We start from the raw sequence: 27,529 nt of genomic DNA, 5'->3' as shown, positions 1-27,529 counted from the left end.
CTAAAAAATAGCTACTAAAGAAGAAGACAAAACGAAGCTAAAAGAAAAACATTCTATCTGGTTGTTTCTATCTTCACAGCTTCAGTACGATTTATTTATGATGAAAACAGTTCTGTTCAACGAAACGGTGTGTTTTTATGCATCCACACAAATCTGATGCAAGCTACGGTCATGATCGCTTTCCAAAACACAATGGCGATTGGGTAAAAAAAAGGAAACAAATTGTTCTATTTACGGCAAGTAAATCTGTCATCTTTAAAGCTTCTCTGCAAAGTACAATATCATTCCCACCGCTGTATCTCTCTTTTGGTCCCTCTGTGTCGTGATCTTTTGCATAGAGTGTCTTCCAACAAAGCTCAATAGTCCCTCGGCCCTCGCATAACATTCGGTACGGGTCCGCGCGTTACAGCGTTGTCATTTGTTACTGTTACTAGTCTAATTTAAATCTGAAAATAACAATGATCAGCTGCAATGTTCTTGATCATCTGTAAGGTCTCTGATATTCTATATAGTTACCCCCTAAAATCAAGTTGAGTATTGGTAGTGTCCAACACTAACAAACAACGACACCTCCATTACGTGTTAATAATGGTGGTAAAGGACACACTGAACTCTCCCGGATGTTGCCCGGACACGTACACCTTCGACACGCTGGTTGCTGAGGGCGCGATCGTTGGGGCCGGCGTAACAACGACCGGCAACGTTGGCTCAATCGCCGATAGCAGGCGATTCTGCCGTTCCCGTTCCTCCAGCAGGGGCAGCAGCAGGCTCAGCTTGTTCGACAAATCGTCCGCCGGGTTAGTGGTCGGCTGTATGCGTATGGTAGAGGTTGTCGGGATGGTAAGCGTCTCGGTAATGAACGACGTTATCACCGTGCTGGTGACGTCACTTTCGTACACCGTGGTAAGGATCTCGCGCCCCTGGAACGTGACCGGCAGTACGATCGATTTCGTCTGCGTGATCGTTTCGACCACCTCCTTCACGTGCGTCTTGTAGTCGGTCGCCGTGGTCACGATGACCTGGTAGCGGTTCGGGTCGGGCAGGAATTCCGTCGGCCTGGGGATAAAGTTAGGCTCGGGCGCTACACCCAGATTACCGAGCAGCAGCTGAGAGAGCAGAATGTTGGCGAGCGGTGCGTTCGACAGCACCGAGTTTGGGTCGGCCGGTTTGCCCTTGGTTTGTACGAACGGCGTTGCCTCGTAGATTGTGGTCGAGATGGTGGCCGAATAGGCCGTCGAGCGGCCGCGGAACGTGTTCTGCGACACCGAGATCGTGGTCGTTGGTGTCGAGCTGAGAATGAACTTGGTGATCTCGAACAGACCGTCATTGTTGAAGGACGTAATCTCCTTGTTCAGTACGTGCACGGGCAGCCCATTCGGGCCCTGCGTCAGCGAAAAGCAGGACGTGCAGATTTCCTCGATGCTGGTGGTGGTGGTTTTGATAAGACTGATCTCCGTCTTGGAGTTGGCAACGACCGAAACGGTCGTGTCCGTCGGCAGGAAGAACGTTACGGTTAGTGCCGCCGTACTGGGCTGAATGTTGGAGCTGCCAAGGCTCACCGTCTTCCGGCGCCAGTCCTGTGTCGAGGGTGTGGTCTGCCCAAAACGGTTCCAGTTACGGCCCTGCTCCTCTTCCTTGTACGTTCCTCGGGAGCTTCCCGCGCGACGCCCGTTGGTCGGCCGGGTCGGTGCCTTATTGTACGCCGACAGCGTAAACGTGGGTCGCCGGCTGTTGGCATTGTACACGTTCGGTTTGTAGGCGAGCGATTTCAGAGTGTTGCGATTGCGCGATCGAGCCGCGTTCCGCGCGAGCGTTGTCTGCGTCGTGGTGGCACGTGGCCGACTCGGTTTGACCGGTTCGTTGGCGGCGATACGGCTCTTGGATAGCAGCCGATACTCGGAATAGTTATCGCGCAGATTCTTGTTGAGGCGCGGCGTGGTCGGATAGTCGACGTAGTCGTCCGACGTGTAATACCGTGAGTCTACCCTGTTCGTAATGGAGGGCGTTTCACGGAACGTTACTCGACCGCGCCGCGATGTGCGGCTATTGATAGCCTGACGCCTGACTCGGCCACCACGATCTCCGGCATCTTGCGGAGCTTCTTTGGCCGCTTCCTGACGCAAACGTATTTCGTTTGTGATCTCACTCAGCACGCTCAGCTCGGGATCGTCCTCGAAATCTTCATCCAGAACGTTCAAATCTAGCAACCCATCTGAATTGCCGGCTAGAAGGCGGATTGTGATCGAGCCAAAGATCAGATTTAAGTACAGCAAGCGTACAGAGCGGCACAGAATGTCGGCGAGTCGACCCCACCATTCGTTTTGCCAGTGAGCAGTGCAACGGTTAGCGCGGAAGAAAAGAAAGAAGAAAAGAAAACACATAATTAGGCTAGAGATGAGCACCATTGGGGGCATGCTACGGTTTCGCAGGTTGTATATTTGTGCGTGTGTGTAATGGCGTTTGCTGTTTTGCGGTCAAGTCCGTCCTGTGTGGCACGTGCGCGTTGGTGGCTAAATGCTGTCAGTGTTACAGGGTCAGTAGGGTACGGTCAAACAGTGCAACCTCTGCAAGATTGTGCGTCTTCCTCCGGTCTTTTTATGGGAAAAAGGGGGATGGTGTAGGTTGGAGGAAATAAAAAGAAACCAAAATTAATAACAAGTGTCCCATAACACACCCAAGATCCCAATGTCCACGACTGTACAGATGAGAGTAGGTTAATATCCTTTGCACGTACGGGATGTGACAAGGGTAGCGTAATGGTGTGTGAAGGAGTAGTGTGTTAGTGTGGTGTTCACAACCGTTTGATCTTACAGCTAACTTACATTTAAACAGCATTTAATACAAATGGAGTAACAAGATATGAAGAGAAAATTGCTTGCATGCGTACAACAAATTTTGGGGGTTTGGAAAGGAACAGGGATAACACATACATACATACACTAAGTTAGTCAACGGACAGCCGAAATGTAAAGGATATAATTACATGACAGTCAATAAAAGACGTATAAATACAGGAAAGTATTCAGCATCAGACAATGCTTCCAATTCTACAGATATTTACATGTAAAAAAATATTTTAAATAAAGGTTTCTACTGAAAACTAAAGTTTTGATAAACAAGAGGATGCAGAAATGTGAATTTTCAGAAAGCTCTAGAATATTCGTTTTGTTTATCTTTTAAGAACGTTGAACGTATCAAAATCTTTAATGTTTGAACAGTTGATCAATAAATTAAAAAATTCCTTCAGTTTTTCTTTTTACACAGTTTTTTTTCCTTTTTAGTTTGTTTTTATTTTCCGGATTGGTGGTCCCGTGGTACAGACTTCAACTCGAACGACTCAATAACACGCCCGTCATGAGTTCAAGCCTATAATGGATCATCTCCCCGTAGCTAGGATTGACTCTCCGGCTGTGTGGTAATGAAATAAGTCTCGAAAGCCTGTATAGACTGGCATGTTCGCGTAAGACGTTAGAAGAAGAAGAAGTTATAATCTGGATAAAATAATGTACATTTCTGAGCCAAATACAACAATAAATTACCGATAGCATCTAATATTTCATTACATTATAATAAGTCATAAGTCCCTTTGAGGTAAAATCAACGTGAGTAAAATATCTTGATATAAATATGATGACGATACATATCAGTTATATTTTCCTCTACACAGATCTTTTTATCATCGGTTTATGCATCAACGGACGCTTATAAATGCGCATAAATATTCACGAAGTAAATAGTCAAATCCGTACCAACAATAGACGAAGTTGAAGAAATTGTTCCTAATCTATAGTGTATACAAATTGGCCAAAGATCTAGAACTAATTCGACTTAACTGACCTAAATTGAGCCGATTGCAAATAGTATAAGCCCAACGTAATATTATAGAAGCTATCTAGTTTGCAGGAAGCTTAAAGTGAAATATAACAAACACGAAAGTTGCAATAAAATACGATAATCTGATTATGTTCTCAATGCATCCATTGAACCCAAGATTACTAAGAGAGCAATAAACGTAGCAATAACTAAGTTCAATAAAATATCAATCGGTGACAGTTACATAAAGAGCGTTGAATATCCCACCATTGTCTAACACTGTTTTTATGGCTTGAATTCTTAATTCGAGGTGAAGGCTTTTCTCCAACCCAATCCATACGCAGGTTTTATTAGCGTTTAATAGATTCCACCAGTAGCTTCAAACTGTTAAAACATTGGGTTTCTGAGGTTTGCAGGATTGAACTGTCTTCTTACATAATATACAATTAACATTCAAAACAAAACAAAAATAATACAAACATGAAATTTTTTATGATTTTTGCAGGTTATTCCACTCAACAGTTATCAGATACGTAAATTAACGATTTGCATGACAGCAATGATTTTTAAAGCTCGAAATATTGCTAAAAATATTAAAAGGTAACACAAATACATTAAAACACTATCATTCAAAAGCCTCATGCGAAAGCACAAACATAGTCTCAAGAAGCTTAAATGATTTTGTGCATGTTTTACAAACAAGTGTAATCTGCTAATTGTTGCTCGATAATGACACACATTATCGCACCACTTGGGCTTGTGTCTGAAAAGGGTCACAAAGTGACCCACCGGTAGCAGGCTGCGTAAACTAGTACAGCATACCGGCTATCAAGCATGGTACCGTCCTTGAACTTGATGACTTAAGCCAGCTTCCTGCCTGATAGGACGGCTACTTACAACTTACCACTGTCGGGTTCAGAGGCGGAACAGGAAAACTCGAATCCACTGTAGCGCGCTCTCTAATAGGTATGGGAAAAACTGGTACCCCTATTTGCCGTAAGGGCTAGAGAGCAGCAAAACGAACCAAAGGAATGGACCGGACACACACGCGCACGTCCAATCGTCCATGGGTAGACGTTCCCATCGGTTGGCATAAAATAAGTAAACTGCGCTTCAGTCCGGTTCACCCGGCACCAGTCCGGACGACCTTTACGTACGCAACGCTACGCCAGATGCCAAACATCCCACGGTGGACCCACCGCGGACAACAGCACCACAGTGCCTCGGGGCTAATTGGTGCGGAATGATAATTGTGCTCTTTTATCGCTCTTCTTGCCCCGGTGCGCTCCGTGCGTTCCGCGTAGCTCTTGCGCAGCACTAGGCGTCAACCGCAGCAAAACTCTATCATCATCATCATCGTCGTCGGCAGCACTCAGCCGGATCCAACGTCTGGAATGGCTCATCGGGCCGTCCCTTTCCCCACAAACCCTGGGTCTAATTTGACACAAATGTCAAGGACGAGTTTTCTGTTTAACTTACACACTACCCCACGGATGATGCGCGGAAGATACCTAGAAGGTGTTTAGCATCGAATTAGATTTCCGATTTTATTTCATGGATCACAGTCGGTCAACACCTTTCGGGGTAGTAGCTGTCAAGCTGACCTGAACGATTTATTGTATACTAATTGAAAGAGAGGTAAGGTTACCTAGGCATTTCCGTCTAATATTGCTTCTTAAAACAATGTTTTATTGCTCGCTAACGAAACAAGGAGATGTGTTTGAAGCTTCTATTTAAGATGCATGGGAAATTTGATAGTTTATACAAGTTAAGGGCAAATCTATGTCCTTGGTTGGTACTTAAAATTTTGATATAATTTTTATAAAGCGTTGCGCCATAATATTGAAACAATGGTGTAGTTTCAATTGCTTAATATGCTTCAGAATTTGATTATGTTTCAAAACATTAGTCACATCCAGGATCACGTCGCTTTATTCCGATGTTGGAGGGTAATAGCAACTATGTTAGGAAAAATAACGACTTACGAAACAAATCTGATAGGCAACTGTTATCTCTGAGCATGTTTCATAAGGTGCTTTAGAATATAGTTCTCGTAGAAAATAACAAGTTACTTGAAACACTTAATGTCCCATTTAAATGATGGTTTTGATATAACATGCCAAGTACACCCTATTCTCATACCTCTTGGGTCAAGTGGTCAAGTGAATGTTAAGCCTGTTACACTTGATTATCTTGATTGATAGATGCATCGCAATTGGAGCTCAGTTCGACAAAACTCTCTTTCCCTCGGTTTAGAAATGTACTATTCTCCTAAAGTGTTGCTGATAAAGTGAGGAAACCCGGCTTGAACTAAACATTGCTGATTTGCTAAAACGCCAATCTGCCTGTTTTGCTAAAGTGGCAAAGCATAATGACCCATTGTTTCCCACTTTGTACAGTACTGCAATTTGCTGCTTTCCCATAATCGCACGGTTCAATCAGCGCACACTCCCCCGAATTGGCAGTTAGATCTCGAGTAACAATAAATAACAACTGGATCATTATCAGTGCTGCCGCTGCAATGATCCAGGAAGCTGGTGGATCAATGTCCAATTACCTTGGGCACGAAGAAGCCGATTGCAGACTTCGGGAACCTTGGCTTCGTTTGCTTCGCTGATTGCACCTTGAGTATCATGTTTTCAGCAGAATTCCGTTCAAAAAAGATGGACCAACGGCCAAATTGAACAGTATGTGTGTGGCTCTGTGTGTGTGCGACTTATGTTGTTGTTTGTGCGATGGCTTAAAGGTTAATTACGGTTCTGTCGCACGGGCAAGAGTTGCCGCGGCAGTTGATGTTTCGCACCGCCCGTATGCGTGTGGCCTGTGCCCCGTACGGCAATGTTCACCGATCACTGTTGTTTCGTTGGAAAGGGGGAGTTTTGTGGGCATCATGTTGCTTGGCTGCTGCACACTTTGCCGGTTGCGCACTGCACGTTGACGCGAACGTGGCGTGGGTGCGAACAGAAGCGATCTCATAATTTGTTGTGTTGCTCCATGCGCCTTGCACAGCACTCATCGCGATAGCCATTTTCGAAACAGCGCTTGGTAAGGTAAGCGAGAGAAGAAGAAAATCACATTACACATGATCGCCTGCAAACGATATGCATGTGGCAGCAGTGCTAGCTAAGTAGATCGCAAATGGTGGATCGATGCTTGAACGATGCTAGAGTGAGGAAAGCAACTCGACACTGTTGGCTGCTGGGTAGTGCAAAATCCCGCTAGCACGGACACGTTCATAAAATTAAATGATGCCCAGCAAAGGTTACAGTAAACCATCGATTGTCCGCTTGCGCTTTCTCTTCCCTCATCGTTGTCTCAACAACTTTTAACGGTTTGCGCTGTGCCTGAGGGACAAGCTTGTGTTATGCAAAACGGTGGTATTCCCAAAAAAGAAAAAAAAGTGAAGAAAAACAAAGCCAGATTAAATACCCATCCAACAGAGCAACGCATCCGCCGAAGCGTGGAAAGTAGTAATTTTGATATCTTTTGACGACAACTACAGCGATTGATGTACCTAAATGATGGGTTACAGTGTTGGTTGAAGTGGCTGTTGATCTTTCAAGGGAGACCCGGCCACACTTGAGTGCCAACTTTTTGCATCTCCAAGCTCGACTTGACCCGGTTTTATCGGTGATTTTATAATTAAAAAGAGAGAGAGAAAAACTCATCATTTACGGGAGCCAAAGTGAAGAGATTTGAGCCGCACTTTGTGTATCTTAGCGAGTTGGTAAAAGAAGAGGCGTAAACGATGTTGAGATTTTAAGGGTGCTTCAAACTGTAGCTATGATCAAGCTTACGATAATGTTGTGCTTTCGGTGGACAGAAGTGTTTGGGAGACAACATCAATGGGTTCAGAAAATGTGAACTTCTCAATACGGAAAGATGATATTTCAGGATGTAGGAAATCTCTTCGTTCGATATTTATGATTTTTTTTCAACTGGTCAGTTGTAATAAACTCAGATTAAATAATAATTGTTGATTTTTCAGATGCATATTTGCACGATAATTTTTTTTATCTTCAAAAGCTGTGGAAATTGAACAACAACACTCAACAGACAACAGAAAATACACAAAAAAACATTATAATTTGCAATAAAAGATAACAAAAAAGACAAATGCATAACATTGGATACAAGGAGTTCATTGGAGTTCATTTTAGTACGTACCCGAGAGCTGAGATGCTGTAACGAAAACAGAAAAAGAGGAAAAAAGCTTTATGAGACCTCAAACACTCCAAATCAAGGCATAGGAAAAAACAAGAAAATTATTTAGAAAGGATTTATTGTAATTATCATCTTAGTTAGGAATTTGATTTTAAAAGGGTTTAAAATAATTAAGTCCGCCTAGCTTAAGCTACTAACACATCTAAGCTTATAGAAACCCACTCTGCCCAAAACATCTCCCCAAGCACTACATTGTAGCCAAACCGTATCGATAGTTGATTCCAAAGTGCATTAGTGTATCTCCCGTGTTACCCTGCGCAACTAATTCCAACAGTTGTACCAAACACAAAGTATTGCAGACACAATTGCGTAACCGCTCATTAGCGCCTATCAGTCACTACTTATCGACTGTGTCCTAGCCTGCTTGAGCATCCAGCTGCTTGTGGAAGAGAGGAACAAAAATGTTTCACCAACCCGGGGGTGCCCATGTTCGCTTTGATTAGTTGTCAAACATTTCATCCATCAAATTATGGCCTGGTGACATGGAAGCAAACCGTTGGGGTCTGCAAATGCATCGAACGCACACCGTGCCGTAAACCTGGCTCCCACAAAACAGCTCGGAAAGAATTCTCTTTCATCTTTGGCCACAGACATTCCTTAGCTGTTGGCTGTCAGGTTCGTCGACTATTAGTAACCAGCTGGGGCTACCATGTTACAGTGCAAAAAACGCAACGCTATAATTACCCCAACTATCGATCGATCATCCACCGGTCGGAAAGGACGGAACGAACGAACCAGCTCAACGGCAAAGGTGACGATAGCTCAGGAGCATTATTCAAACCTTTTTCAACGATATCGATAAATTAAGTATAATCGAAAAGCTTAACGACAGGAGCAATGTCGACTGAGAGGGTTGGAAAGTGTCCAAAGCCTTTGGCAGCTACCAGTAATTGAGTTTCATGCTGCTTTATCAAAGCCGTGGCTGCAATTGAAACGGCTTGACGGAAGTATGTGTCTCCACTTCCCGATTATGGTCAAGATAATCTGTCCAGCTGCTTGGTTATAATTTCATTTTCTTCGCTATGTTTTCTATTGCCAGGCGGTTGACATATGATTGAACGATGGCAAAGGTAACATTCGGTGTAGAAAGATACATAAAATCAATAATAGAGATTGATGTTTTACGACCAACATCAAATTGGTGTTCGCATAAATTGTGTTGAATTCCTATCTGATTGTCTTTTACCCCAAAGATGATACAACTTCCGAAAGCACAAAAACTTTTGGAAAAAGTCACTCCAAAATAAACTACTTTTTACGTAGAGACAAGACTATGATGACACATTGCAAATCGGTTGGAAAATCCAGTCAAAATAAACTGGTTCCCTATCTTCCGTCAGCAGTCGTAACTAATGTCGTTAGGCCTGAGAGTGTCGCTTTTCTGCTGACGTTTTAATTCATAACCCGTCATGGACAGAAGCCCCAACCGACGTTGGTCGTACAATTTCGAGCAGCATGCATTGTGGAGACAAACCCATTCAAATCTCGCTCACACCTTGGCTCACCCGTGGCTCTTCCCGTTCCCGTATCGTTTGCAAATCGGACGGAGACAAGTGTGAAATGGAGAAATGAGACAAAAAAAAGTAACATACGGAGGAAACTTTCACAACATCCCATTGCAACACACAACTGGCCACCGTTGTTATCGGTTATGGTCTGGGTTATTCCGGTCTGGGACGGGAGACCCAGGCTTGAGATCTTGCCTTTACAGCTTTTGCATAACACTGGCGTTACAATCCAATTTTTCGTGCGTCTCTCAACACGAATGCAGAAAAAAAAACTCCTCTCCCCCGAGATAACTGCATCTTTGAGGGGGAACACAAAAACTTTCGCATCTTCATCGGAGTTGTACGCAATTACGTATCAGAAGATCATGATTTCCCACTGCCTGCGGGTCAAAGGGGTAATGACGTTGGTGACCGGTGACAAACGTTTCTGTTTGTTACCTGATCAACAACAAGCACGAGCACCTTTAAAAGCAATCCATCAGTATCGAATCGCGATCGTTACGGAGCCAAGCTGATACCGTTTCATCGACAGCAGCCTAGACATCGAAGGTCTGTCATCGATAGCTTTTTCTCTCTCTTCCCTTGAACACACACACTCTCTCTTTTTCTCTCTTTCGCTCTTTTCCCTTTTGTGTTTAGTTCTAAGTTAAAAATAAAACGTATTTTAGTAGCCAATCACCGTGTGCCTGCCCGACTGTCCTTCACAAAGAATGCAACTGTTACTGCCGCCTACCGATGGTATCACGATCGCGCTCTTGAGACATGATCCAAATGAAACCACCGACCGCCATTACCAACCGGCAACTAAAGGCACTGTTTATGCGTTTGTGCTCCTTCTAAGTACTAAATTATGGGTCAAGATCGGTGCGACTAGAACACACCACACAAACACACACACACACGGTCCCCGCACCTACCAGACCACCAGAACCGCACCGTACCGCAATGCCTCCCGGATATTCGAGCGTTCGAAACGGCTGTTGTTGTTGTTAGCATGAGTTTGCGGAGTTACATACGACGGTGGAAGTGGGATTTGTTTAAACATGGAAGGACCTTGGACCGCAGGACATTATGGGAGGAGGGAAGGATGTGAGGGCTGCTGTGTAACCACAAGATAATTACCTCTCTGTCTGCTGTAGTACTTGTCGCGATAGAACGAGTCCACGTGCTCCGATTCGCCCGACTGCAGCGACTCGATGTCGAAGCGATCGTTGTCGTACGTCGATTCGTCACCGAGATCGTCGTACTGGTCCAGGTCCCGCTCCTCCCGGTAGTCGTCCCCTCCCTCGTCGTTGTACTGCTGCTCGTCCTGGCTGCTGCTGACGCCACCACCATCCTCTTCGCTCCGGTTGTACTGCCGGCCGTTCTGCCCGTTGAACAGATCGTACCGTGCGCCACCATTATCGTCCGACTCGGTTTGGTTCTGCTGCCGGACGTCCCGTACGGACGCTAGCGGGGAGAACGGCTTCGGAAGTATCTCCTCCACCGATGGCACGCGGATCTGTGGCTTACGGCCCGGATGCAGCCGTCGCTCCAGGTAGCGCTGGAGGATCTTCTGCGTGATCAGGTTCTGTCGCTGTATTTCCAGCACTTGCGGATCTATGTCTGTTGGGCGGTCGGATAGGGTTTGGGTTGGCGGAATTGGTGGTATTTGGTGTGGACGAGTTGAGATGTGTATGTGTGTGTGGATGACAAGCCAGGTAGTAGATTTGGTAGGTGCGGTTGCATTTCAGGTTTTCCGGCAGTTCACGTAACGGTTGGTGAAGGAATTTTGAATGTCAAAATTTTGAAGTTGCAAGCAGAAGTAGCGAATGGGGGAAGACAATCGGCGCAAACAATTTAGAAAAAGAAACAAAAAAGGAAAAAGAAATAGAGAGATGGGAAGAGAAAATATACGGAAATGCTGGAGCGAAGGTTTGTGTGTGTATACTGGCGGGAGAGAGAGAGAGAGAGAGCTAGTTGTGGACCATTCCAGTTGTGTAATGGCGGCACTCGGGGAACCAAACAAGCGCTCCCAAAAGTATACATCTTCAACCTGATCGACATCCGAAAACGGTGCTGTAGGCACGCATCGTTGTGTGACGTGAGGATAGTTTTCAGAAAAAAGGGTGGTTTATCTAACGCTTATTGAATGGTTAGGAGTGGCCCTCGATCAGCCCGATGCGTTTACGGGTTGAAGCGCTCCCACTTGGATGCGTATTAAGAGGATAGTGACGATTGCTAACGCATTAAAGGCGATCTCCGTCTGCGTAACATGCAAACCAAGGTTGGCATTCGGACCCAAATGGAGAGCGATGGTATCGTAAATGAGCGATGAATAAATTGATTATGTTTGTTTTGCGCGCGCGGAAACGTTAGAAAGATATCGAGGCACAACAACGAGGTTAATGGTGAGCATGTGTATCCCATCAGACGGTTATCGGGTAGCATCCTAGGGAAGGGTTTTGCCAAGCCCACGAAAGATGACGATCGATGAATACAATGTGTTTGTACAAGTGTGTTCGCTTTTCGAAAGATTGCTTAAGAGTTTAAGGTCATCGTCGGGGAAAGGTTCGGCGTCTAATCGTATATACAGCAAGTCTTTTGTTTTAGCGTTTGAATGAATGAACGGTGCTGTCCTGAACAAACATAATTTTCATTTAAATTATAGTTTGATTGTTACTTCCCGTTCAAACACATGAAAACTTTCCCTATTGGTCCATAGTATAAATGCGACGGATCGCTTAGTCGTAGCAAAAACTGACCTTGCCCGATCCTTAGCTTTATTTCATAATTTAGCCCCTAATAATATGTTTCACAAGACGATACCGGTCAATGGTGACGCACTGCGCATCGGGTCCCAAAATAATTATAACTCACCGTAACTTTGGCTGCTTTTGAAACCTGCAAACAACGAAACAAGACAACGAGATTTTCATTACCATCCAGTTCAAATCTGCATGAACAGAAGCAAAAAAGAAAGAAAAACAAAAACACCGACGCAAAGCAGGGCGCGGCGGTCGTCAAAAGCGATAGGCGTTGGTTAGCAGCAAGCGATTGATGGAGCAGCGAGGAAGAAAGAGGGGAATGACGAAACGAAATTCTTTCGAGCAGCATTAGTGGTAAAAGCCTTACACAGCGCCACCGGTCCGCGCGCTCGGTGGAGCTTGGTTTGCGGGTCAAGTTGCCAATAATTTCTGCCCTCCACCCAATCCCCTGCCGATGATGTCGCTGTAGTGGGTTGGTAGTTTTTTGCCGCTGCTATTGGTTATGTTATTTGTATTTCAATTTTTGTGGGACATGGTCAGGTGGTTCGCGTTTGGAAGTAAATTATCCTCACCGCGAGCTGTTGGAAGGCTTCGGCTTGCGATAATGAGAGGAAAATTATTCACTATTTGGCTACCGGTTGGAGGGAAAGCATGAAAGCGGAGCGGGTGGGTTCATGAAGCTTATGGGAGATTGCAAGATAGTTTGGCATTGACCTTGAGGTTGTGCAATACTGCGAGAATGTGTACGCTCTGCCACTGTCGTTTGTTGCATTATATTTACGCACATTATTTGATGGCGAACATGTTTCTAGAAAATATAAATTGACGAATAGAAAACGTGTTATGAGGGGTCTGTTTGGAAACTGTAGACAAGAATGATCGATTCAAGCGATTGTTCATTGTTTGAGACTACGGAAAACGGAAAAAAGTTGCAGTCGCAAGCTATCCCTCAAAGTTATAGTTTTTTTAATTAAAACCATACAATAGTTCTAATTACAGTAACAACACATCTTCTACGATTTTGAAATTCAAAGTACCTAATTTCAGACGAATCTTATAAAGTGGTATTAATATTTAGCTACGTGTTACTTTACAATCTGATTTTGCAGAACATCGAGTAACTGGTGATTATAGATTTTTTTAAAGTAATGCTGATGAAAACAGATAATTTACAGTCATTATCCGATATACGCTATCGTACGGGACCGAACGCAATAGCGTATCTCGAGTTTTCACGTATAGCGGACTCCTATGGAAAAATAGTTACCACTAATGGTTCGAGGGTTGAAATATATCGCCACAGAGTTTTGCATTAAAGATTTTTGTAATAAAACAGGTATCTTTTGCATAAATTTAATGCAAAATGCATTAAGAACATTAAGGAAATTAAAAAAGAGCATAAAATATTTCAAAGAATTAAAATATTTGCAAAAAACACATGGAGCTGTCAAATTTAGAGGAATCGCGTACTGCGAATTCGCGTACATCGAGTATCGCGTACTGCGGATAATTGCTGTATTATAATTAATGAACTTTAATATTAAGTTTCTCATTCAATTCATTCAATTTAATATTAAGTTTCGTGGTACAATCGTCAACTCGTACGACTTATCAACATGCCCGTCATGAGTTCAAGCCCTAAATAGAGCATGCCGCCATACGTAGGACTTAACTATCCTGCTATAAGGAGGTAATCCAAAAGTCATTGAAAGCCAACCCCACAAGTAATACAGAGGCAGGCCTTGATCGACAACGGTTGTTGAGCCAAAAAGAAAAAGAAGAAGAATATTACAGTTTAAGAAAGTAAAACATAAATAAACAAAATTAATTATTTTTTGCCAACCACGGCTCTCATATTATGAAGATGTCATTTAATAAATTGCATTAGAGAAGTGTTGCTCAGCAAGGATATCTGCTAATGTATGCTTAATGTACTTATCATATCACTAATGCTAATCATTTCATGATATTTTATCAGCATGTGTAATTATGGTTGATGTGAAATATAAAATGATACATCAACAAGGAGCCGAAATCGAAACAGGCCTCTGTTTTTCATTTAAAATTTCCAAATCATAACGTAAAATGTTACACAATTTCAATATAAAGTAACGAATGATACGGGGTAAAAAATACATGTTCATTGATATAGTATTAAAATGAAGATAAGAATAACTAAGACGTTATTACATTATAAATCAGTAACGATCGTCATATTGTTTCAACGTATTAGAAATTTAAGAAAGCATGATGAAATGATTAGAAACGATTGGCTGATTAAAGCCGTTAATCAGCATTACATTATAACTACTTTAGCTCTCTCTATTTAAGGCCAATTTCACTTGACTTTAATTAATTGTTCATTCCAAAATACCGACAAGGACCAGCTTAAGGCTAAACCTAATGGCATTTAAACAAATCAAAAACATTCCCTCTAAAGTGCATTATTCCACCCAACGAAACTGTGTTGACTTCCGCGTTCATATGGCTCCTAATAATCGTTTATAAATCCCGCCCGCAACTGCCCGGATGCCCAGGCCTGTTCGCCTACCCCGGACTCGAGTCGAGATAAATAATATCGCTTTCTTTACGATCTGCATTTTATTGCCCTTCCGGGAGACACAACCCGACGGCGCACTATTTCCGGAACCAGCTCTGGTGGGTTGATTTTCACCCGTCCATTGTTGCACGCTGGACGAAAACCGTTTGATGCAGTGCCGTGCCCGCAACCGAGGCACTTTCTCCCCCAGCAAACGGCACCGGTAATGAATCGGGTTGGTAAGAAAATCCTTCCGCATGTCCGTTGTCCGGATAGATTAAACTCAAATTTCTACCGTCAACCGATACGTACATTGGTTGCTGTAGCCTTAAGCAGAGGACGAAGAACGAGGTACCGGCACCAACGCCAGTGAGGCGAGTGGGCGATGAAGCTCGAGTTTGAGTTGCACATTTGCTCAAACGTGCTCGAAACGAAGCCAGGCCGTTTGAATAAGGGAAACGAGTTTTTCCTCACAGCCGGACACGAACTGCTGCTGCTGCTGCCCACATGCTGTCCGGTATTAAGGTTTGCTTATGTGGTTGCGGAGTAGCTGTGCGAAAAAAAGCATTCCAACTCTCGTTGACTCGCTTACGGCGAAGCGTACGGGTTGATCAGTTTAAAAACATGAGAAAATAAACCTATAACATGCCTTGCTTTTGAGCGGCGATCAGGTTGACCTTGTACATCGATCTGCTTTGCCACCGGTGCCACCGCACTCCCAAATGGTCATTGAGCTGTCGTAACGGACCGATCTGCCGGATTGAATTGAATATCTAGTGAGCTGGCGAGTCACTTGTATCACCACTCCAGCGCGCCTAGCTTCTAGTCTAGAGCCGGCACAGGATACTTCTTTGTTTCGTCCGTTTGCGTTTTAGCTCCACTTTCAACCGGCTTACCCGTTCGCGTCATCAACCTTCAACGGCGCAAAACAGGAAAACAGGTAAATCATCTTGCTGTTCGCAATTTGTATGCTTCATTTTTTCGGGACCGCCCGAACCGTCCGAGCAAGCAGTTCGAATGGGCTGCGCTGGGCACAGGTTGATCGGACAACGGTTCGACCGTAGAAGGTCGACCGGTCTTCCGGATAAAAATGGGCACCGGTCGGAGCAACATTCTTCTTACCGAGCTGGCAGTTCGGATGGACTCGACGATGATGATGATCCTTTCGCGTGGATGAAACCCTATGCAATGGGCGGAATAGCAAGTATTCCTTTGATTGGATGCAGGAATTGTAAATATATTATTATTTCAATACTGCAGCTGGTATGAATTAACGTTCATGCTGCTGTTGATTTAAACGCACCATAACAACTGTTCGGATAATCTTTAAGCACCATGTTCAGTAAAATATCAGCCAGTAATATACTCCTCTTTATACTCCTTTGTCTAGAAAATGAACAAATATAACTTTAAATATATTCTTTATATTATATTTTTCTTTTTGGAGCTCTTGTTTCTGGTTTGCACACCTCTTATTCGCATAAATGTTGCGCTTCCAATTTTTCGTTTTTTTTACTTTCACCAATATTAACCGTCGCAAGGTGTCTCGTTGTCAGGCTATAGCCGAACCTGCCGGAGGTCGATGTTCCCGCAGCACCTTCGCTCCCTTCCGGCACGAAGTGAAAAATAAAGCTGCAATTGCATCGGTGTGTACAGATTTGGTACCTCCACGCTCGTGAGCAGTACCTTCACTTTTCCGATTGGACGCATTTCGCGAGTCACATTCCACACGGCAACGGAAAGTCGCCTTTGTCAGGCGCGGTGTTTGTTTCGCACCACGCGCGGGCTGACGGGAACTAAAAGCTGGCCTGAGTTTGCAGGCTTAACAGCATGGCTAGCCCAATCCTTACATCTACCCTCGTGGAGTAACTCTTTTGGTTCGTTGGTGCCACGCAAAAAATAAAAAACCAAGACACCTGGTTAGTGCGCTTTCTTTTCAGCTCTCCCTTTTTCTTCGGTGATCTAGAAAATCTAAAACTATACCACCCGCTAGCAAAACGCGAGGAACCTTTGGCACTGCCGCGGCTACAAAACCGCATACATACATTGCACAACTTTTAGCGGAATTAAACGATCGGTTACTTAACGAACGCAACCCGGTTCCAGGCGATGCGAAACAGGACTTTGTACACGGCGAGCTGCAAAGCTGTGTAGTGCATATGGCTTTGTGCCGCATATACTGTTTTTTGCTCTCTCCTTCCTTTCACTATTGTTTCAATGTTGTAATGTGCATTCAGGAAGGTTTTCTCTTGAAGCGCACTGCACACACTGCGTTATAGTCACAGTAATGGTCCATTTTGAGGAGACTGCCTTTGTCGGTCACTGTCGTTAAGGAAGAGATGATGTAGATTGTAGCAATATTGCCAGCGTGTAATTGCTGCTCAGGATCTAGTTAGTGTGCGATCGGGCAATGTTTTAAATCGATACGTACTTTCCCTGGTCGATTGAAATCCGTCTACCTACGCCGATAGCCATTTTTGATTCCATTATCGATTGTTAACTCTATCTTATCGACTTTAAACATAAATATTCCAGACAAACTTTGCTTTCCAGCAAATTTTAGATAAACAAAGATTAGCCATTTAGTTAATTCGCTTGATTTTAGACATAACAGATATCGTTTTTAATATTCAATTGGTTGTTGATTGTTTTTTGTTATATAAAAATTGCTGCACATTTAGTTATTTTTTTGCATATTGACAACCCAATTTATGGAGGAAATTCTTTAATGTTTCTATAAGTCATTTTTGTCGCTTTATGCGTATGCAAATATTCTTTTTTTGATACCAAGCGATGGCCAAAGCATGGATTTTAATCGAAATTTATTCATGTTTACCGTAAAATAACGAGGTACGTCAAGGGAGACAGGCGGTAAGAAACATTTCTTAATGGCAACTACAGGTAGCAAAGTAATCACTTTAAGGAAACTTTAATTAAACCATTGTTTTCATAAGAAGATTTAGAATTTAAATCTCACTTTGTTAATTTTGTTTCAAGTCGCAAGAACTGTATAATTCGCACACTTGAAAATACAATGTTTTCTTAAAGTTTGATGTGTTTACACAATTAGTGTTGCTAATTGTTGTTGATGCTCGTTATAAGCTAAGGTTGCATTTGAATCGACCAATCTGTATACGGGACAGACTATCCTACTATTGATGAACTAATCAGTCTTATATAGTCCATTTGTGTGGATAGTAAAAACCTTAATCGACTACGGCTGAATCTCTAAATGAGAAGATTATGCGAGTCTTGATTTTCAGTACTCATTAATAACCAATGATTCATTAACTGTCACTAACTCAGGGCTTAAGTTTCAAGAATCAAGTTTGGGCGAAAGGCCTCGGTAAGGATACAAACTGGATAAATTGATCAATATTTTAGTTTTGTAACTTTTTGTTTGGCTTTTGTTAGTTATATAGAATAACAAAACTAAGCAAACCATGGCGAATGCGCTAAAATGTTAACAAACAGCTAATCGGTATGATGGTAATTGATTGATGTGCAATTATTTAAAATTAAAGAGTTAATGAAAATGAATCTCATTGTTATAAATTCATCATATCGCTCTTCCAGTTGGGGGTTTGTAGATGCGCAAACCAGGCTGGACTTTTTGCTCTTTACAAGCTGATTTACCCAAGTTGATAAATTTGTCAGAAGTTTTACACTGTCAAAACCACGCGCCTTATGAATATATTCTTACTATTCATTAGCATAACACTACATTTGATCAGTACTGACGATTGTCATATTTTAATAAGGATTTATATAACACACAACGACCTTTGAATTACATGTAAATAACATATTATACATCCTCTGTTGCGCTTAAATGTCACTTGTTCCACATGTTCAACATTCCCATGGTTTCGAGCGTTGAACGTTAATGGAGGAATGTGGATTTTTTCTTCTTCTTCATTCCATTAGTTGTAATCAATAATTCATCTTTTATCATCACCGAGCCACACTCCGCTATGCTCTACGATGCGCATCGAATCGTTCGTTTAATTCCCTTTTGCGATGACCAAAATCTTGTCCCATGCTCGCGCCAACGCTAACCCTCGCTGTGCACGCGATCTACGATGTGGGCGTACGGGACTAGCGGCGGAATTAATGCGCTTAAAGTGCGGCGGATCTACGCTGAATTGATTCACGTGTGAAAAACGTTATTTACCCAACCATATGCTCGCGCGTTGAGCCCGCAATCAATTTGTTGCCCTACACCCGATGCCGCTCCCTCTTTCCCAACCGATCGTTCGAGCCAAACGAGCTGGTGCAGCGTCTCGTTGTCTTCTCACAAATTAGTTGCCAATCTTTGATCCGCGCTAAGAAGCGAGCGTGTGTTTCTTTAAGCAACAAGTGTCTGCTTAGCGCCGTGTACATATTTCATGCTTCAACAATAAGCACGGTAAAGCACAGCCCGTGATCAGTGGAGAGCCAAGGGGCTCGCTTGCGGTACAAATCCGGCAACAAACCCCACCAAAGCACCGTACTGCAGGCGCATAAATGGTTTCATCTTCAACTCGGCCGGCTGTCGACGGTGGGCAAACGTGTTGTCAAATTGTGTAAGTGGCAATTGTCAAAGTTTTCGGTGAGCGAGAAAGAGAAGAGCGCGTTTCAACGCGCCTACAGAAGCTGGCTGTGCTACTGCGCCGTCGAGGTAATTGATGTTTTGCCGTCGAGCTTTTCTTCCTTCCACTGGGGAAGGTGAGCCGAAGTGATCGCGAAACGTGGCGATAATTATTGGGAACCTTGAACCGTCCCGGCCTGAGAGCCAGTCCAGCTGGCAAGCGACGTGCGGTAAAATGATGGTTTTGCAAACCGCCAACGCTACACACGTTGCTCAGTGGCGCGCGCTTTTGCAAGCAGCATAATTGAGTGCAGTTAAAAGTTGTACGATGTGATTGAAGAATTAGACAAACGGCTGCCGAGTGGTTCTCACCCAAGTGGATCGTAAGATTTGGGGAAATGATGTACTTATTGGATTATATATATCCCGTTTGATTCTAGATGCATTAATGGTTCTATATTGTAACATAACAGGTGCACAATATGTGTCTTTACAAATATTGATTTATTTTTCATCAACCTCAATCACATCAACCTTTTTGACAGTGATTTATAAGTGAGATAAAACTAGTAAAAGGCAAGATAAAACAATATCCATGTCATTTCGTTGGAATGATTACATGAATAAAAACTATATTTCGATGTAAAATACACAAAATCAACATTGACAACATGATGACTTTAGTATGCTTCATGAGCTCTACTTTTGCTACTTTTCTTGTAGCAGAAAAAGACAGAAAGTGAAGAACATTTTGAATGATTGAAATAATTAGTAATTGAAATCAAAACCACACAAGTTCCATGTAAATATACTGGAAACCTATCTAACCTAGTCTTCAATTGAAATAAAAACCCAAATGAATAGAACATAGATCAGACGATAGGTAAAAAATGATGGAACAGTCGTTTTATTTGTCAAATAATACCTTTACCAATGCCTTTCCGCAAATAATTGGTGTGAACATTGGATGAAACAGTAAATTCTCGAGGTTTTGCCCCAAGAAAAAGATCTTGTTTTGTTTGACCGAAATTGAGAAGATCTTACGCATGAAACGAACATGTATTAGAGATCTGATTCAATAAAACTATTGCAAGAATTACCAATCAATCAACAATACTAGAAAATAAATTTATAGTTGAAACAAAACAATAATTTATTACTGACATTCGAAATTCATTTCCAAAATCTAAAGTTAAACATTTACCTATGAATGTGAACGTAAACGTGATTGATGAACTGTCTAGACATCCCATCGGAATCACATTCCCCAAAGTTGTTGAACATGCACCAAATCCACCCCACAACAAGGCTCGCGAAGCGTCGTGTCGTACGTTCGCAAACAGCAACCCGCTGCATTTCATTCCAACGACAAACGGTAGATCTTCGCGATGCATAAAATGCGGATCGCCATCACTCGCGCACCGGGACGGTTGTTGCTCAACCTTTTTGGCAAGCGCCGAAGGTTCTCTTCGCAGCGCACGGTCAGCACGATCATGTTTCGCCTCGGATTCATGCTGTGTGCGGCGTTACGCCACGGATCGTCCACAAGCGACGATGGTCGACGATCGGCATGGAATTCTCCCGCCGTGTAAAACAAAAATAGTGACGGTGCGTGAAGGAAAAAAAAGCTAAAACGCTACAGACCGTGCGCTCGTAGCCTCATAGCTGTGGATGGCCTCCGTAGAATCTGCTTCTGCACCATTCTGTCCAGACGCTACCGGAGCCCAATCAGACCGCTTGATCTCCACCCGAAAAGGCTTAAGATGACGATTGGCATGGCGTCTCCTCCCCAGCCTGTGCTCGGAACCGACCACGAGTGCAATTAATCACCCCCGAATGAATTAATTGAAATTCAAATTCCCTCCCGGTCCGGCCGAGGCTGCCACCGCCGGATCGGATGTTTGCCGTTAAGAAAACCACGATGGTGTGACTGTTGTGTGTGGCTTTTATCCTCTGTTTCTAGCGCGACTACTGGTGCGCGGATGATCAGGTTTCCGTGAAAAGGTCTCGAAAGTACCATGAAGCACCCGCTGGAGGACGGCTTCTTTTCAAGCTGGTCGTCCCGGGCGCGTGCGATTTTTCAGTGATATGTTGCCGCAGTGACGAAACGCCGACTCTTCGCAGATCAACTAACACATTCTTCGCGTGTGGGGAGCGTATGGGGCTGGGATGGGAAACAAGAGCGAGCCAGGGTAAAAGAACGCCTAACGTCGCGGAACGCCCCATCGAACTCTCGGCTTGGTCTGCAGAACAATAGTGTTTATGCTAATTACAATCATACGGATCTGTCCGAATGGCTTGGTCCATGGTGGTCGTCACCCCTCCGTCCTGCATGAGCTAATAATAGAATTGAAAGGGGGTAGGAGGAACCCAAACATCCTATAAAAACACGGTGGCATAAGAATTTGCTTCCTTGTATGCGAAGCCGAGAACGTTTAGCTGTCCAGCAGAACAAACAATTCATAGTTATTTTAAGATAAGATCACTGATCAGAGAGTTGTGATAACCTCAACAATGCTACATAGTTTTTGACACATTCGGCATTTTAGAGTTAGCTTTGCTATGAGTTCATAGAACTAAGTGAGATGGAATTCTTAATAGCCATTTTTACACATACACCATTGTTTACATGCTGATGCAATCGTTAATTTATTGAATTTTTTGCATACGTAAAGAAGTGGAAAATTTCACTGAAAGAAAATGAGCACAATTTACCTAGTAACTATTTTATAATTCTTAAACAAAACCACATTCTTGCAGTTAAAAAATCCTCCCATTCCGTTCAAGGTTATCCGCTTATGGTCCAAGCCGTTGGTTCATGATTTCATTTCCCTTTCATTTCCTTCGTGTGCGTATAAATTTCACCACGAAGGTGTAATCTTTCCACAGGGCAGAGATGCCAGAAGAAAGCAGCCTCAAACTAACCCAGCGTGATTGTAAGCATGACGATCTTCGTGCTCACCGTCACCGTCGTCGTCACCAGCCCCAGCATCAGCGTCGTCGGTCCAAAACAGAAAACCGGTTCATCACACTCTCACCTGATCGCGCTTGCACCTATGATGGGCCACGTTCAGACCCGGTCCCAGGTGCACCTTCTTTAGGCAGGGGTACTCCACATTCGAGCCCGATCGGTATTTGGGTCACCTACACGCGTGTGTTCGGTATGTGCGTATTTTGTATGTCTTTATATAAAATCGATTACGTCAAGACAGGTTCGTCGCTTGCTTTCGATTTTAGGGTTCAGCGCAAGTCCTTCACAAGCGCTTGGCCAACGGGTTATCGTGTGGCGCTTCTGATCACGTGGGTTAATTTGATTTAAATGTAAGAAACACTTACATCTAAACTTAAATGTATTAAGTTTTGGTATAATAAAAATCAAATTAATTTAACACGTGCCCAAAAAAAAATTATCATTTTCTACTAAGACCATGCGTTTCAAATTTCTCTTTTAGCATCATCACGAAAACCCTACCAAACACCCTAACGAAACAACCGGTTTCACATTTTCCAACGGTATTGCGCCACCGCCATCGATAATAGTGATATGCTGCTCGGGTTGGCGGGAAAAATCCAACACCCTCCACTGGGAGACAAGGGAGGGTACAACTTAAACAACGGCACGCGGCACGTCTAGTTGCACTACTTTTCTTAAACGGTCCATAGAATGCGAACATGAGAGCGATGGTAGTGATGTATGATGAAAGTGTGCCTATTGCATATGCAGAGCGTCGTTTGTTTAGATAACTCTTCAATCTCGAACGCAACACGTGCGCTTGGTGCGTGCAGTTAAGTTCTTTTGCCCAAAAACGGTCACGAAATAAGTGTTGGCAATCCGGTTGCTCTAAAACATAAATATTACTTGTTGACAAATTGACGTGACATACCGATACGGAGAAGTCTAGTGTTAGGTGACATAATAGAACAAATTGATGGTTTTTTTCGCATGACCGGTGACGCGTAGGGCGTCTCGCGTATGCATTCAGAAAAAAAGATATAAGGCTGAAAGCACCTAATACTGTTTTAGCTGCTTTCTCAAACAGTTTGCCAATTTGTGGGTGAAGGCCGAACGTGAATCCGAGCATCATGATTTCCATATCAGCATAATTTTTGCTCGACTAACGTGTTCGGTTTTTTGTGCTACTCCTTATGAATAACGGTGCTTATTTTCAGCCACTGACATTTAAATCGAGCTTTGGTATATTTTTGTTTTCTATTTCGTTTTACAAAACTTTACAAAAAAAAAAAACAAAAAATACAAAAACGTAGGATTCAAATTAGATTTAGCTAAGATATTTAGAGAGATTTTCTTCTTCTTTTATGGGGCAACAACCCAGTCAAGTCATCAGTCAAGGTCTGTCTAAGCTTGGCAATTTGTGGCTAATTGGTGCATCGGTGTGGGATTTGAACCAATCCCGAGCATGTTGGTGCATCATTCGACTCGACAGCCGATTACTTCAATACTATCATTAAGAAAATTCACTCATACAAATGTATCTCCATTCCAAGATTTACTCATTTACCAGCGTACGTTATGTAAAAGTACAAACATATGGCAAACTGTTCAACTTTTACCATTTCACTACGACGCACCTTACCTCCCTATAATTGAGACGTCAAGACATGGGGTTATCTTCCCCCAGGAGCGCTCAGGGTTATTTAGTATCTTAACCAGTAGTGGTTTGAAAAGAATTCACCCGATATCCGTAACGCGTAACGTAAGCTACCGCAAACACGATTAAAATTAACTTAATCATCGATTTACAGCAATTAAAATGTCGCAAGCCAGCGATAATAGTGTGGCTTTGAAGCGTGCCAACATAATGGCTAGCGCACGGTCGGGACGCGGAGTTTGCGCTGCGATTGGCCAATAAAATTTGCATACGGCCAAACATCCGCAGAAGAAAACCGGTGACCTAAACCGCGACCTACGACGCAATGGAGGTGGAGTGAAAAATGAACTTTTTGGCCAGTTTTTTTTTGTTTGGCGTTTCTTTGGGCACGGGACAACATGTCTCAACTTTGACCGGAACGAATCAACCCCGAAGGTGACGAGGAGATGAGAGATGTGATGAAATTATAATCAAAAGAATCGAAAGAAAAGGGAAGGTCACTCGGATGGGAGTGGCTTTCACTCCGAGCGATTCCTGTGACGGGCAGTGCAGTGTTGCTTTCGAGTGCCATTTCCTTTCGTCCCAATTAGTCACGCGTTGATCGTCATCCACAGCATCGTCATCGTCCTATGATTTTGACCCCCACTCCCCCTTGGCTGGTACAATTACATAAACACAGAGGACGCGAACAGTGGAGCAACAAGGAACAGCAGAGTGAAGCAAAAGACCAAACCGGCCCCACACGCAAAAGGTTCAAAAGCCTTCGCCAGGGTGCATAACGGGTGCGCGAGAAATCGCACCGAACCAGTGCTGCCGCCGCCACCACCGGCTGCCATATGATTGGGGTCATCGAAGGCTCCGGCGGGGGAGCTGTTGTATGGTTTCATCGTGCTGTGCTTTCCGTTTCGTGTGTGAGGTCGGATCAAGTCTTTTGGGCAGAGAATAAACAAGTTCCAGCAGGACTTGGGGCATTACTGTTGTTTCACGGTTAATAGGACAGCGATTAAAATGCACAATGGACTAAAGGATCTACTAAGGGGGGAAATATTACGAACAGGTCACCAACACTACTTCATTCACTCCGCTACCGTTACTACATCCTACAATCCTCTGTTAAAGTGACACACATTTGCTACGATCTAACTACAAAATCGGATCATTATTTTCGCCTTGTTAAAACATATTCAATCCCATTAGGGGCGCCTAGTTACCACCGGGGCAACCACCACTTCGGATCGAAAAGAAGGCCAAAACCAGCTGGATCTACCCGAAGGAGGACAAACATTATGCAACGTGTTTCCCAGGGGGGAGAGGGAAGGGTGAAAGCGGGGGATTGAGTTGGAGGTACGCTAGTCCACCGGGGACGCACTAAACTGCGCAACGGTACGCAAAACCCGACGGTACTAAGGCCAGGCCAGGACAAAGAAGACAAGCGTGTGGCTGTGTGTTCCGTGCAAGCACCCCGTTGTATTGAGTGTGAATTTGGTTCGCAACAGGGAATGGTGGATGGGAAATGGTACGAGCACTCACCTTTCTCTTTGAAGTTAAAATTGCCCGGCTTTTGCGTTGTCGCCATCGACACGCACAGCAACAGAACCACTAAGCGTACCATGGTTATAGGATTCTGGGAGTTTATATTGACAGCTTTGGTCCTTCGATTCACGCACGAGATTTTTCGAATTATTCTAAACTCAGCAGCAACGAGAGCTTACACTTGTTGTTCAGAAGCTTTTCATTCCTACTCTTTATTTCTAGGCCTACACGGGAAACATAATTAAAAACACTTTACGTTAGCACTTGCTTGCAATCATTCAACAAAAAATAATAATAATAATAATAATAATAATAATGCGCATCAAAATTGTTCACTGAAACACTTTTAAAGGACCCAACTGTACGTATGAGTCACACTGTGGAAAATCCATTTAAGATCGAGTATAATGCCACTAAAAAACCTTGTTTCAATCAGAGTTTTTTTCATTCGATGTCACTCGATTTGCACAACTATCTATTACTCAGCCTCGAAAACTGAGGGAAAACCCATCTTGGAACAACTTTCAACATAGGACAGCAAGGACAATTTCGAACATGACTTGGCACGCTAGTAAATTACATTTTGATTACTAATTTCATGTTATATTAATTAAATCAGAAAATAAACTAAACCAAAATTAATGAAAAGCTTTCCACGGAAATTAAAAACATCTAACTGTAAACAAAGACATGGATACTAAGAAGCTCTCTCCACCATTTGACACCTGTCAAGTTCATGGAAAGACGATTACTACCAAACCCTAACCTAAATCCGAAGCAACTCGAGTGTCCTTGTGCCTTGTCGCCACGTGACGGTATACCGAAAAGCGGAGCAACAAATTAAAAAAAAAAAAAACCAAATAAAATTCACACCGATCGCGCGAACGGATCTCGCACACTCCACAACAGCTTCTCGACGGCGCTAGCGAGCAACTACCATGACAACTGCTGGCTGAGCACGGCCGATCTCCGCCGGCAGAGATCGATCTGTTGGAACGTTCGAGCGCCCAGAAACAATCCGCACCACTACAACTAAGCACCACACACACACACACACAAGCACCCAGGGTTGGCGATTACTGTTGTGTGGTAGGTGTGCACCGGTTTTGTCAGTGAAGTAACTCCACAGTCTCTCGTCGAGCGTCCGGCTCAGGCTACCGAACCTGCTTGGATGCTGGATGCTGTTTGCATCTTGCCAGCTCGTGTCTCTGACTGTCAAACCGGGCGTAACGTTGCACAACGACACAGACACACGCACGCAAGCCGGGCGTCATCACCCTCCCCAAAACTGCACCAAAACCGTCGCCAGGATCTCGCCAATAAACGCTGCATATGTGCGCAGGTACGCGAGAGATCGCACGAACCTCCTCCAAACTGGCTCCCGTAGCCGTGGCACGATGCTGCACTGAAGAAGGTCGAATCAAGACTGCTGAATCGCGGCCGGTGATTTGAATCACTTTCGATTTTTTCGTACACACACTGCTCTCGTGCCCGATGTGCGAAGCGTGTGTGAGCTATCTGAGCAGCTCGGGCGGAGGCTGCAGCGAGAGTGTGCGCGTTGAGCGCAGGAGACAGACCGAAGGGGGTTGGCTCAACCCCCTTGGTACCGGTCTCGTCATGCTTCATGCCCGCAACAGACACCCCACAGACTGTTGGAGGCTTGTTTTACCAGTTTTTGTGACTTGCAGCGACCGCTTGTTGTTTGTTCGCCTCTACATGATCGCGACAAACGGCGGTTTTACTTTCAGCCCTTGTCGTGTCACTTGGCGTTGTTCTGTATCGGAGGATCGATGTTTGTGTGAATGAAATACAAACACATGCAAAACATGCTTGATGTCGGGAATCGGAATGTTCGATCATTGGCCGTCGAAATTTTCCAGTGTAGAATACTTCTTGAACTCTCTTCTAGAAAGAAATGGAATCGGTTATATTTTGACAATTTGAAATTTTCAAAAAAAATAAATTCAAATTCGGTCCAGTTCAAC

The 27,529-nt window shown here is 43.7% G+C and overlaps 1 protein-coding gene across 11 annotated transcripts; it reads right to left on the bottom strand.

Annotated features, from left to right (window-relative positions):
- Positions 1-50: 50 nt before the first annotated feature.
- LOC133390947 (uncharacterized) lies at positions 51-27,104 on the bottom strand. 11 transcript variants are annotated; one of them, XM_061642690.1, is made up of 6 exons: positions 26,839-27,104; positions 25,542-25,768; positions 12,405-12,428; positions 10,668-11,150; positions 7,981-7,995; positions 51-2,224 (listed from the first exon to the last, which is right to left on the bottom strand). In XM_061642690.1, exons 2-6 carry the CDS (start codon positions 25,621-25,623, stop codon positions 576-578), a joined length of 2,253 nt encoding a protein of 750 aa, XP_061498674.1. In that variant the 5' UTR covers positions 25,624-25,768; positions 26,839-27,104; the 3' UTR covers positions 51-575. The 11 variants fall into 11 exon arrangements, with proteins under 11 accessions (XP_061498674.1, XP_061498672.1, XP_061498676.1 ...); XM_061642688.1 differs by having other exon boundaries at positions 25,542-25,811; positions 26,909-27,104; XM_061642692.1 differs by having other exon boundaries at positions 25,542-25,807; positions 26,909-27,104.
- Between the last annotated feature and the right edge of the window lie 425 nt (positions 27,105-27,529).

The sequence above is a fragment of the Anopheles gambiae genome, chromosome 2 (assembly GCF_943734735.2).
Source record: "Anopheles gambiae chromosome 2, idAnoGambNW_F1_1, whole genome shotgun sequence".
NCBI classification, from domain to species: domain Eukaryota; kingdom Metazoa; phylum Arthropoda; class Insecta; order Diptera; family Culicidae; genus Anopheles; species Anopheles gambiae.
Note: the sequence above shows the minus strand (reverse complement) of the source record. Positions and strands in the feature narration are given on the sequence as shown.

Bases quoted from the DNA above. Each gene is read 5' to 3' on its own strand.
- LOC133390947 (XM_061642690.1), bottom strand. From the start codon at position 25,623: ATGGTACGCTTAGTGGTTCTGTTGCTGTGCGTGTCGATGGCGACAACG. The intron at 12,429-25,541 runs GTGAGTGCTCGT...CGTTGTTTGCAG, and splicing joins TTTTAACTTCAAAGAGAAAG to GTTTCAAAAGCAGCCAAAGT. The intron at 11,151-12,404 runs GTGAGTTATAAT...ACCGCCCAACAG, and splicing joins CAAAAGCAGCCAAAGTTACG to ACATAGATCCGCAAGTGCTG.